We start from the raw sequence: 12,764 nt of genomic DNA, 5'->3' as shown, positions 1-12,764 counted from the left end.
TCACAAGTGCTCGCTGTTTTACCGCCTGTTTATTTCAATTGGAAACTTTCGTGTTTTGCAAAAAAAGTAGAAAACATGCCCTAAGTTTTGATGACCCCTATACTGCCCTCCAAAGGCAAAGTGCAGTAAATACGCCAACACTGAAACTGAGAAAAATGCCTTTAAAGTTTTTACGCCAGCTAGTCAAACATGTTGACACTCTTGTTTGTCTGAAACACTCTCGTTTCTCTGGGACAAAATTCAACCAGGAGACTTTGCCACAAGACAAAACAGTTGTCACAAAGTCCATTTTAAGCCTTAACTCAGTTTTGACCAAATGCGTAGTTACTGCGCTTTGCCTTTGGAGGGCAGTATAGATGACTTATAGAAATTTGAATCTGAAGTAAGATTGTTTATATTTGGACTGTAGGTGGAGCTCCAGACATGAAAGCATTGACCGATGGGAAGTACTCATCGGGTATCACAGGCTGCGTGAAGAACCTCTCGCTGATGAACGCTCGACCGGGAGAACAGCCAGCGCGACCTATCGACCTGCAGGTCCATGCAGAGGAGGGCATCAACGTGGAGCGCTGCTTAACATAGACGCAGTACTAAAACACTAGCAGAGACTACAGAAAAAAGACCCCTCATCCACATTCACACTGAGAAACGTGCATTTCTCAGATGCTTACAGGACAAAACAACAGCCACACTATAAGAGACACACACTGATACGTGTTTACCGGTGCTTCACCGCAACCGAAAACACACACAAGAAAGGATTCTTTGCTCTGTGCTGCGTTAAACCAAAAAAAAGAGAACAAAAAATGAATGATATTAACAAGTCTTCAACTTTTCAGTGTTTTATGCTCAATGAAGGACTTATTAACACAGAAGCTCCGTTTACATACTCCGAACAGTAGCTTTTTTAGCTAAAAGATGACAAAAAAGGTTTTATTAAAAAATAAACATGATGAGCCTTCTATGGTGGGTCAGATCCTATGGAATCGGAGATGTTTTTACAGCACTGAATTTTTATTTATAAGCATATTAATCTATATATATTATATTTGTGGGGGGATGCAAGCTAACAATAACCTGCTCATTTGTTTTCCTAGCAGTGATTCTAGACTCTAATAATGCGTGTCTGAGGTTTAGTGCCCGAGCTGTGTTAATACTTGAAGACTCGCTGCCTTCTTTTACTCTGTTTGAGGGCCGGTGGGGGCGAGCATGCTTAGATACCATGAGGAACGGGTCTCTGTGAGGTCACAGCACAGAAGACATCAAGATGCATCTCAGGTGAAGATTGTTGCTAAAAATTCAAATTGGGAGATCATATATACGGTGTCAGCTGCATATATTTGAAACAATGTACCTTCCGTTCTTGGAAACGTTGTGTCTGGTCATATAAAAAATGATGGTGCTAAATTCAGACATGACAAAAGCAACAAAACAAGCACATAATCATAGTTTCAGTTTCATATTTGCTTCTCTCAATGGGTCTCATTTGTTGTAAAAAAAAATAAACAAGATGCAGCTTTACAGTAAAATATAACACTGTTTACTGAATACAATCCCTCAAACCAAAGTATTGAGACTGCAGTTCATGTTAGATTTTTGTGTTTATTTAAACAACAGAATTAGAATTCTTGTAGTGGATGACAAATGTTATATAAAATCACACTGCAGCAGTTTAAAATGTTTAGAAAGTCTTATCTGCTTTTCATAGTAACACTAACATATTTTGCATGATAGATTTGTATGAAGGTTTATTGAGGTGTGTTTTTCCAGTACGTTCATATTCTGTAGGAGTCTTACACAGTGTACACTGAACAAAAGAGGAAATGTGTGTCATCTTCCAGATCCTCCAGAGAGTTCATGGAGAACTGACTCGTCTACAGCGAAGCATTCAGCTTCATTATCTTTCTGGCTGCACTCATTGCATAGAGAAATGAACGTGAGAACAGACAGAGGAGACAGAGTAGAAGGTGAAACCTTTCTTTTATTAGTGCTGTGACATGGAGCTCTAATGAACATGCTCGCCCACATAGGCTAGACAGGGGTCAAAGGTCACTTTGGCCCGCTTTTGTCTTTTTCACCATTTTATATGACTAAGGCTTGTCTGTTACTTTTCTTTTAAAAAAAGGAGCATTACTGCTTAATTAAAGTTGCTTTACTTTTATTATTATGATTTGATTCTGTCTTTTGTCATCACTGATTTCCAAGCCTGAAATGGATTTAAAGCATGATCACACACGCTGGTGGTTTTTCTTTTGCTAATTTGTAATGTCGTACAACCTACTGCACCACTCAGTTTGTTCTTTTGTGTTTCAAAGATTGCAGAGGAATCCAGTTCTGTCTCAATAGTGTATAAAAATCTCCCACATGACGTGGGAGTTCGGTGTTTAGCAGGCTGAAACCAAAAGTCTTCTAAAAAAGGTGGCTTTTCATGTCAATTCAACCCTGATGGCTGTAGGAGTTTTCTTGAAAGATGAGTAAAAAGATTCTAATGTAAACATCTCTGATGTTATTTATTGAGATTCTCGATGTTCTGATGTTGTAATGCATTAAATGAAACACTCACACTACACAAATCCTTCTGACGTAACTGTAAACTTTAAACATGATGTTTATGTATTAAAGGTATAGTTCACCCATTAATGTAAATCTGTCATTGATTACTCACCCTCATGTCTTCCAAACCCATAAGACCTTACGTATTTTTGATGAAATCCAAAAGCCTTCTGATCCTGCATAGACAGCACCGCAACTACCATGTTCAAGGCTGAGAAAGGTAATAAAGACATTGTTAAAATAGTCCATGTGACACCAGTGGTACAACCATAATTTTATGAAGTTACGAGAATACTTTTTTCACACAAAGAAAACAAAAATGACGACTTTATCCAACAGTTCCTTACTGCCTTTCTGGGCCTTGAATGGGGTAGTTGCGTTGCTGTCTATGCAGGGTCAAAAAGCTCTCGGATTTTGAAGTGTTTTGAAGATGACCGAAGGTCTTACGGGTTTGGAACAACAGGAGTAATTAATGACAGACTTTTCATTTTTGGGAAGTTAAGGTTCAAGTGTTATGCTGAATATAAAGAAACAAACTCATGTAAATCGTATTTTCATGTAAAAAAAAAAAAATGTTTTATTTACAACTTTTAAAAATTAGGTTTAGCGGTTTAGAATTTCAGATGGTTCTGAGTCTGCAAAACGCTCATCTTGCTTTATTTATTCGCCCCTTGATGTCTTTTTGGGCTCCAATATCAGTGCTAATTACACTACCCAGATACGTGAAACCATTCACATCCTCGACTGACTCTCCCTCAATGGTAACTAGGTCAGAGACTGGTGCATTGATACACATGACCTGTGTATTGTGCTTGTTTATGTGTAAGCCAGTCTGTGTAGCATAACTCAGTGGTTCTCAATTCCAGTACCACCGCTCTGCTTATTTTGCATGACTCTCTTATTAACACACCAGGGGCCTCATTTATAAAGACTTGCGTAGAAACCATCCTTGATTTTATCTAAGCACTTTTCTGATTTGATCGTAAGAGCGATTCAAAGAAAACGATCGTACCACGAAATCCATGCGTAGGACTACGCCAGTCATTCGGTTATAAATCACAAATGATCGTGGAATTGTGTGCAGCCGAATGTTCCGCCGTCGAATCACCCCTGCTTAATTAATTAACATATAAAATGAGCTCATTCCTAAAGCAAAAACTCTGTGACAATGGCAAGAAAAAAGGAGTGCAAGAAATCAAATTATAGTAAGGCTAAACTATCTGCAATACCAGGCATTACCACAAGGAAACGGTCGTACGCCAAGGTGGAATCTGACGTGGAGAGAAGTACTTTTCCACGTCAAAGACGGTTTTTATAAGTCTGTACTTTGACGTGGATTTGATCGTACTAACACTCTAAGATCAAATCAGTGCGTAAGAAAGTTTTATAAATGAGGCCCCTGATTTAGATAATCAGCTCCGTTGTTCCGGAACTGTGTTCAGACTGATATGGTTTCTACACAGTGTTCTTTGCTTTCTACTTCCTGAACATGGGAAATCTGTTGACGTTTACTTAACTTCGAAACATTCATTCATGACGGATTTGCGCTGAGCCATTGCCTGCAGCATTTTCACACACAGATGAATCTTAATAGAGAAGTGGGGAGTGTGACATAAAATACCTTTGTAAATAAATACCATTTAAATCACGTCTCCCACACTTTTTAATGCCTTTTGAATGGAACATATCCACTCTATTTTTACCGTAAGAGTGGGCGCCGTCATTTGTACATTGGGTCTGGCTTCCTTTCTCCTCTGCAGCTATTTTTAGCTGAACAAAACAGCTCATTTTGCTGCTTGATATTGCAGATTGGTGTGTCTTACCATATTATTCTAATGTTTTATCTTAATTATGAACACACTGGTTTGTAGTGCAAACAGTTACCGTTTACTGTTTACTGCATGTTGTTATTTTCTTGCAAGTATCGCCCATAGACAATGTGGCTGAATTACAGCAATTCTGCCAAGATGAGTGGGCCAAAATTCCTGCACAGCACTGCAACAGACTCATTGCAAGTTATTGCAAACACTTGATTGCAGTTGTTGCTGCTAAGGGTGGCCCAACCAGTTATTAAGTTTAGGGGGCAAACACTTTTTCACACAGGGCCATGTGGGTTTGGATTTAGTTTTCTCTTCAAAATAAAAAAAAAACTTCTTTCAAAAACTGCATGTTGTGCTTACTTGTGAAAAAAAATAAGGAAGGGGGCCAACACCTTTTCACACTGTGTAGAGAATTTGCAGAGTGTCGGTACTCAAGGACTGGAAGAGAGGGTTTGCACCTATATCACATTTTGGTCAGTTACCCGGATACATGGCCATTTTGGCAATACTTGGATGTAAACAGCAGTGGATTGCATGGTTAATGTACTACTAAGAACATTGTTCTACTAATTTATGATGTCTAAACCATGGAAAAAATATGTGGAAGCTGCTAAATCATATAGAGGACTTAGTAAGCAAGAAAGGGAGTTACAGTTTGACAAACTGCATTAGATGTTAATTGAAAAGAAAACAATGTAAACTTTTCTGAAAACAGACAGTTTCCCTCAGAGCTACATTTATATAAACTCCTACACCCAATTTATTATTTAGGAGTTTCTTCCAGTATTTTGTACATCATTAACCGTGAGATTGATCTGCCTGCTACAGTATTTTCTCCTTTTTATGTCCGTCTTCAGCATTTCTGGCCTCTTTTAACGGCCTTTTGCAGACTAAATATAATAACAACAAAATATTTCCACACAAATGACATTTTGGAACATGAATGCAGTGCAGTGAATGTACGAGTTGCACCGGCCTTAGGGCAGTCTATATCGTCAAACCCTGTAATAAGTGGTAAATATCCGTACGATCTGCCTCCTTTTTCACGGACTGATGACCCGACATCTCTTTCTTCGGTAACACTTTATTTTAAGGATCAGGAATTAGACAGTAATTAATGACTAATAACTGCATTTGTAAGTGACTAGTTATGGACTTGTATGCCATTACAAGCTATTTATAAGGCCATTTTTGTCTTTTAGACCCGTTATACTTGTTTCTGTCCTAACAGTGTATTAATTAGCTAAACATAAAACAAACTAATAGCTTGTATTGTGTGAATTACACACTTTATAAGTTCTCAATATACTATGTGAATGTGTAGCTTATAAGTATAAAATAAATATAGAATAGGCATTTCATCACCGACATTTCAATTAACAGAAAAACACTTTTACACAAAAGCAAAGTCTTTCTAGCAGTTGTTCCTACTAACAAATGCTTTAAAAACTAAATATTCCCCATTCCCTGAATTTATTAATAGCTAACAAGCAAATTTCTCACTAATACATTCAGTATTACTTCAGATTATGTTCCCTATTCTAAAGCAGAAAAGCGACATGAAAGTTTGCAGATGTGTCTCATCTGTAGTTTGTTCTCTTGTTGAACCATCAAACAATAAAGACAGAATTCTTCACTGCAATCTTTCATGTCTCTTTTCTACTTTAGAATAGGGAACATAATCTGAAGTAATACAGCATTTATTAGTGAGAAATGTGCTTGTTAGCTATTAATAAATGAAGGGAATGGGGAATATTTTGTTTATTAATCATTTATTAGTATGGAACAACTGCTAGAAGACTGCTTTTGTGTAAAAGTGTTTTTCTGTTAATTTAAATGTCTGATGAAATTCCTATTCTATATTTATTTCATACTTATAAGCTACACATTCACATAGTGTACTGAGAACTTATACAGTTTGTGATTCACACAATGCAAGCTATTAGTTTGTTTTATGTTTAGCTAATTAGTACACTGTTAAGACAGAAACAAATATAAAGGGTCTATAAGACCAACATAAGACAACAGCCAATAAAGGCCTTATAAATAGCTTGTAATGGCATACAAATCCATAACTAGGCATTTACAAATGCAGTTATTAGTCATTAATTACTGTCTAATTCCTGATCCTTAAAATAAAGTGTTACCCTTTCTTCTATTTCTTATCCCAACATAGTGAATTACTTTAGTTTCTTCATTTTTCCGCCAAGCCCATGGACAAATTCCATTCGGTTCAATGGCACTGTTTATGTTCAGTGCCACCACAATGGCAGACTTCCGGATTGATGACGTAACGTGAAAACAATCTGTTGAGAACCACTGCTCTAAGCAATTAGTTCAAGCATGCTTTCAGGAACGAAGTGGGTAACTCTCTTTACAAATAATTCATCAGATCATTCACTCCAGATGATTAGTTTAAACATGTTTGGTTAGGAACAGAACACCACTACTGTGTTGATGGAGAAGTTAAATTTATGTAAAAAATCAGGGAAAATTGTGTTTATCACTATCAATTGGTCTGAATATCAACAAACCTGCTGCTTAGGCAGCATTCATGCAATAATGGTGATGCTGAAATTAAATCATTAAATGTTAAATCATGTTAAATGTGGTAGGCGACAACTGGTGAAGCATTATTTCATGATTTAACAAGACTTAATTCTTTTTTAGTATAATCGCAGAATCCTGCACTTTTCAAATGCCTAATTGCTAATAGTGTAATATTGATAATGAATATCTTAATTATAAAAACATCTGCTGTGTTATGTAGTTACGTTGTGTTATTAGTCACTGAAAGAGTGCGTAATCTGCATATTAAGGTTCGCCTGTTTATGAGTTGCAGGAAGTGGAATTCCACAGCAATTAATTTGCTTTTTGAAACATAAAATGTAAATTGATTGAACCAAGCTACAAAGTGTTTTGAGATTGTGAAAAATCGTAAAGATGCAGTACAAAATTTCAAAAGTGCAAAAGAGGTAAGACGTACCACAGACATGATTTTAAAATCAACAATAGACTTTTGAAGTGCACAAAATATTTGAATATTTGAAAAGAATTTGAACAAATTACTCTGATAGCACACATACATCACGGAGACATCTATTTGATGTCTGCATTTACATCTGGAAGACAAATTTTTTTAGTGTTTGCTCATCTGCAATACGTCTATAGGATGTTTTCTATCAGATGTCAGATAGACGTATATTACATGTCTTTAAGATGTTTATGGTTTAGAATGTATGTAAAACTGACATCTTACTTATCTGTCAGATGTTTGTACACAGCAGATGCTTTCCAGATCAAGTGATCTTTGACATCTTGCAGACGTACGAGACAAAAGAGAAAGTATACTTGCTATTTAATTATCTATACAAAATGGGAAAATTTAGGAAAAAATTTGTACAGTAATTTAACCATGTAACTCTACTGCAATTTTTTTTAAATAGCGACTGTCATTTTTGTGTAAAAATAGGAAAGAAAACATTGTGTAATGCTACCTGTTGTTAGTTGGGTTTTTAATGTAATTGTTTTATGAGAAGTGTGCTTGTGTTTTGAAAGAATGTGATTTAAAGTGTATTTGGAGTGTTTTGATAGTTTAAGTGCATTTTGAATGTGAAATGAACTGCTGTGAGAAATGGGTCATTTTCTCTTGTGACTTGGTTTGTACAGCAGGATTACAATTGCTGTGTTTTCTCTCATTTATGTGGTACGATCAAATGTCAGAAAGATGGGTGGAGTGCTGGAGGTGAATGAAGAGAAATTAGAACAATTAACAAATGCTGCTGCTAGACAGTCTGGGAGGAGCCCGTCTGCTTAAAAAGAGAAAGGAGAGCACAGATGATGTTGTGTATTTAGTGCTGTTCAAATATAGTTTATTACAGTATGTGAGAGAGATTCTTACTAGCATGATCAAGTAAATCTGAGTAAGTTTATAGAATTTGTTTATATTTATTTAATTTAGTACTTTAGTACTAGTACAATGCCAAATAATTAATGATTTTTACATTTACAGACAATAATTTTTATTGCTTCAGTTTTATTTATTTATTTCTATTAGACACACTACTGAAAAGCCAGAAGAATGAGCAGCAAGGTATGACATTTCATTTCCATCTATATTATATTATATTATATTATATTATATTATATTGTATTGTATTGTATTGTATTGTATTGTATTATATTATTAATGGTATTTTATTTACCATTCATTCTAAGGTATTTGCAACCTGGGTGGTTCTTGCTACAAGTAAGTTTGATTATGAAAGATTTGTAGTTGGTAAAAGCAATTAAAGATATTTGAAAAGCAAAAATCTCTGTATCTGTCTGTAAATGTTTACAGGTACACTCATCTCACTCTCCACTCAGGGTAGGTGTGATTTTTTTTCTACTTTAAACCTACACTTTACACTGTTACTTTTGGCACTTCAGCGGTTTAAGAATAAACTGCAAGTTATTGGAAGGTTAATTACTTGAGTCGTGCTTTGCTTTAATCTGTTGGCAAAAGGTGCTTGGTTAGTATGAAAGCTTGTGCCATGGGATTTAAAAATGTAAAAAGTAATTGTCAATTTATAATAGTTTTACATTTATAAGTAATTTGTATCTTAAGTGATGTGAGATAAAAGTAGCAATTTCCTTTTTTATTTTAATTCTCTGGCTGAAACAGCCTTCCTTACAAATGTGATGCTGTGCTAACTCGATGCATATTTTCTTACAGTTACTGACGCTTTCCCTTTTCGCTTGCAATTTTTTTTCACTTTGTGATTCAGCTTTTGTGGATTTAGGCCAGACATTGGACCAAGCCATTGTTCGGCCAGTCAATGGTAAGTCTCCAGTCAAGTTGTTAGTTGTTAGTTCACCCAAAAATGAAAATTAGCCCATGATTTACTCACCCTCAAGGCATCCTAGGTGTATATGACTTTCTTCTTTCAGACAAATCCAATACATTATAAAGCTTGGAAGAGCCAGGGCATTTTTTAGTATAACTCCAATTGGATTTGTCTGAAAGAAGAAAGGCATAGACACCTAGGATGCCTTGAGGGTGAGTAAAACATGGGCTAATTTACATTTTTGAGTGAACTAACCCTTTAAAGCTTCAAATCTTAAACAAGCCATTTGCCCAAATCAGTGTCACATTATTGATAACTAAAATAAATGTACACTATTTATGTTAGACTTTAAAAATGTTTATGACAACCAGACTAGACATCTTCGCTTGTTTCTGCCACAGGATAACAAGTGTAAAAAATTATTGCAGAATTAATCATTAATTACTCATATCACACAGCTCTTTTCTCGCAATTGTGAGTTATAGCTTACGATTTAGACTTTTCTTCTCAGAAATGCAAGTTTATATCTCACAATTTTGAGTTGTGCGATAAAGTCGCAATTACATATTTATTCTGTGGCCGAAACAAGATTCCATACAAATGTGATGCTGTCTTATGTTTACTGACGCTTTCTCTTTTTTTGCTTGCAAATTCTTTTCACTTTGAGATTCAGTTGCTGAGGATACAATCCAGACGTTGGAGCAATCCATTTTGCCAGGTTGGCTAGTCAGGCCTGTCAAAAGTAAGTTTTAAGCCCTTGCATTCAAGTCTCGAGAAATCAATCCCAACAGCTTTTAATAAAAAATAATTATGAAAGGTTTATCATAGTAATTTGGGGTGAGGCAAAAACATGGTTTTGGAAAATGGTTTTATGATGTAAACACTCCTTATTTAAATTTTGGTTAAGTTTACTCATGTATCATGATCTTATTCTAAATTCTAAAAGACTCTTATCTGGTCTTCCTTGATTATTATTTATTTTAACATTTTTTTTTTTTTTTATTCTGTTAGAAGGTTGTATAACCAAGTGGTTTGACCGTGATGACCCAAGTGGGAAAGGAGACTACGAGCTGTTGGCTGATCTTCTTAATGCATACCCTGGAGAAATATGTCCAAATCCAATCAGAATAGAGGCTCAGACTGTCTCTGGCCAACCAGCGTCTCAAACAGGAAACGTCTTTCAAGTGTAAGGTTTTTACAGGACATGTGCTTCTGGTAATATTTTGATCCAAGATACAAAGAATACTGTTTTACTGTAAGTTTTACTGCATATGTACAGTTAGAGTCAAAAGTTTACACCCCCTTTTAGAATCTGCAAAAAATTTTTAATTATTTTAACAAAATAAGAGGGACTCAACAACTATCAGTAGACAAAAAAAAAAAAAAAAAAAAACAGCTGATCATTCAGGATCATTCAGGTAACAACACAGTGTTAAGAATCAAGGGGATGTGCATTTTTATAAATTCAACTATTATTTTCTCTTGTGGACTAAATGTAAACGCCTTTATGTGAAATATCTTATTCAAGTCAGTACTAAATAAACAATATTTAGTTTGATCCCTTTTATTTTGGTAAAATAACATTTTGCAGATTCTGAAAGGGGGGTGTAAACTTTTGACCTCAACTGTAAAAGTGATCTTGTGTGTTTTTCTGAAGATATAATCCAACAACTGGATTTTCTTGTGTAAACGCAAACCAAGTAAGAAGGAAATGTGCTGATTACAAGGTGCGCTTTACCTGCCCAGAGGAATGGTGTTCAAGTGAGTGACATTTACAAACAAAAACAGCAACTGATTATGAAAATCAGACTGAAATATTTTCACTTGAGTTACTAAAGAGACCAGTCTAAACTTCGCCTTCTATTATATAAAAAATGTTTGATTATATACATTATATAAAGTACAAAGTAGCAAAATATATCAAAGCACAAAATTCACTTGTAAATGATTTTAAAGTTTATGAGTTTATTATATTTACTCAGCTGGTCGTCTTCTTTTAGGATGTAGGACACGCTGGTTTGACCGAGATGACCCTAGTAGACTAGGAGACATTGAGACGCTGTTGTTAATCCTGATGAAATACCCACTACAAGTCTGCCCTCAGCCCATCGCCATTGAAGTCGCAACCATTAGTGGGACCCCTGTACTGCCGACTGGAAACAATTTTCATATGTATGTCATATTCTCTATAATATAAAACAAATATTGATCATTTCTGTGTTAAGAAGAAGTGCTTTGTTATGGGAACAGGGCTTTAAAACACTCTTGCATATACAGTTGTGCAGTTATTTTCTATGGATGGAACAAAGCAAATTTAAACTACTTTTTAAACAGCTTTGTTGAAAAGATTTAGTAAATAATGTTAAGTGTTCTGTTTCTGCAGATATGATGCAACACAGGGCTTTGCTTGTGTGAATAAACCACTAAATGGATGGTGGTGTCAGGACTACAAGGTCCGTTTCACATGTCCAAAGAGGTTTTGCCGTCGAAGTATGTGTTTTCATTCCATCTGCTTTTTATTAGCTCTATTGTTACTATAGACATTGTGATGATATTTTGATCTTAATTGAAAGGAATTTTACTGTTCTCCTCTATTAGATTGCTGGATATCCTTGTTTGACCGAGTTAATCCAAGTGAGCTGAACGACAATGAGACACTGTCGTTGAACACAGAAACATATCCACTACAGGTTTGCCCTCAGCTTGTCGCCACTGAGGTCGCAACCATTAGTGGGACCCCTGTACTGCAGACTGGAAACAATCAAGTGTAAGATTTAACAATGTTTCTTAATTTATTATATATATAGAGAGAGAGATTAAAAAATATAGATTTTATATGTAATTTTTAATGATTAACAGTCATCTCATCTCTCGTTCTGCAGATCTGAGCCACTACAGGACATTGAATGTGTAAATGATCAGCATGGTGGAAGGATCTGTGAGGACTAAAAGGTCTGCTACATGTTTGTGCAGGAGCCACATCTTCTCAGACCTCACAAGTGAGGCTGCAAACCTGACTGCTGACAAATATTAAACTTTTGTGAGACGGAGCTTTCAATTTGAGCTTAGATAGCAGTGTTAGATTAAATGGAAAAAATAAACAAAAATAACAATAAACTTTAGATTGCATTATCCTTCCTAGCCTCTATTCATGTTGTGATTGTGTTGTAAAATGCTTTTTAAAGGGGTCATCGGATGCAAAACTAACTTTTACATGTTGTTTGAACAGCTGTTTGAACACAACCACCCTACAATAATAAAAATCCACCCAGTGGTATTTTTTAATCTTTAAAAGGAATATCCCCTTTTTAAAATCAGGTCATTCTCAACAGAGGACGCTCCCACGATAGTAGATTGACATGAGTGCCTTACCTTAGACCCGCGCTCACTGAGCTCAAATATTTCAACTCCGATCACCATTGTGTTGACTCAGGTGCAGACAAGAATGTCTCAGATTGAGCGATTGAGGTGTAATAATGAATATAGCAGTCGTCATTTACCCCCGACATCTAAGCCACTGAAGACGCAGAGGTTTAACATTACTTTCGTTTTTAAAGTGAAA

At 35.6% G+C, this 12,764-nt stretch overlaps 2 protein-coding genes across 2 annotated transcripts in view; both read left to right on the top strand.

Moving 5' to 3' along the window:
• LOC141290582 (basement membrane-specific heparan sulfate proteoglycan core protein-like) overlaps positions 1-1,590 on the top strand; it is a 53,147-nt gene extending 51,557 nt beyond the window's left edge. The window contains exon 47 of the mRNA XM_073822700.1: positions 410-1,590. Coding sequence (XP_073678801.1) covers positions 410-582 — 173 coding nt within the window. The 3' untranslated portion in view covers positions 583-1,590. The remainder of the gene's footprint in view (positions 1-409) is intronic.
• Positions 1,591-2,754: 1,164 nt separating this feature from the next.
• Positions 2,755-12,222, top strand: LOC141290581 (uncharacterized). The gene is made up of 9 exons (XM_073822699.1): positions 2,755-2,773; positions 8,716-8,742; positions 9,143-9,196; positions 10,214-10,388; positions 10,860-10,963; positions 11,203-11,374; positions 11,586-11,692; positions 11,801-11,969; positions 12,085-12,222. The coding sequence occupies exons 1-9, from the start codon at positions 2,755-2,757 to the stop codon at positions 12,149-12,151; spliced, it is 894 nt and encodes a 297-aa protein (XP_073678800.1). The 3' UTR covers positions 12,152-12,222.
• The last annotated feature ends 542 nt before the right edge of the window (positions 12,223-12,764 follow it).

This window comes from Garra rufa, chromosome 18, assembly GCF_049309525.1.
Source record: "Garra rufa chromosome 18, GarRuf1.0, whole genome shotgun sequence".
NCBI classification, from domain to species: Eukaryota; Metazoa; Chordata; class Actinopteri; order Cypriniformes; family Cyprinidae; genus Garra; species Garra rufa.
The sequence above is the reverse complement of the archived record's forward strand: the minus strand, read 5'-3'. Positions and strand labels throughout refer to the sequence as shown.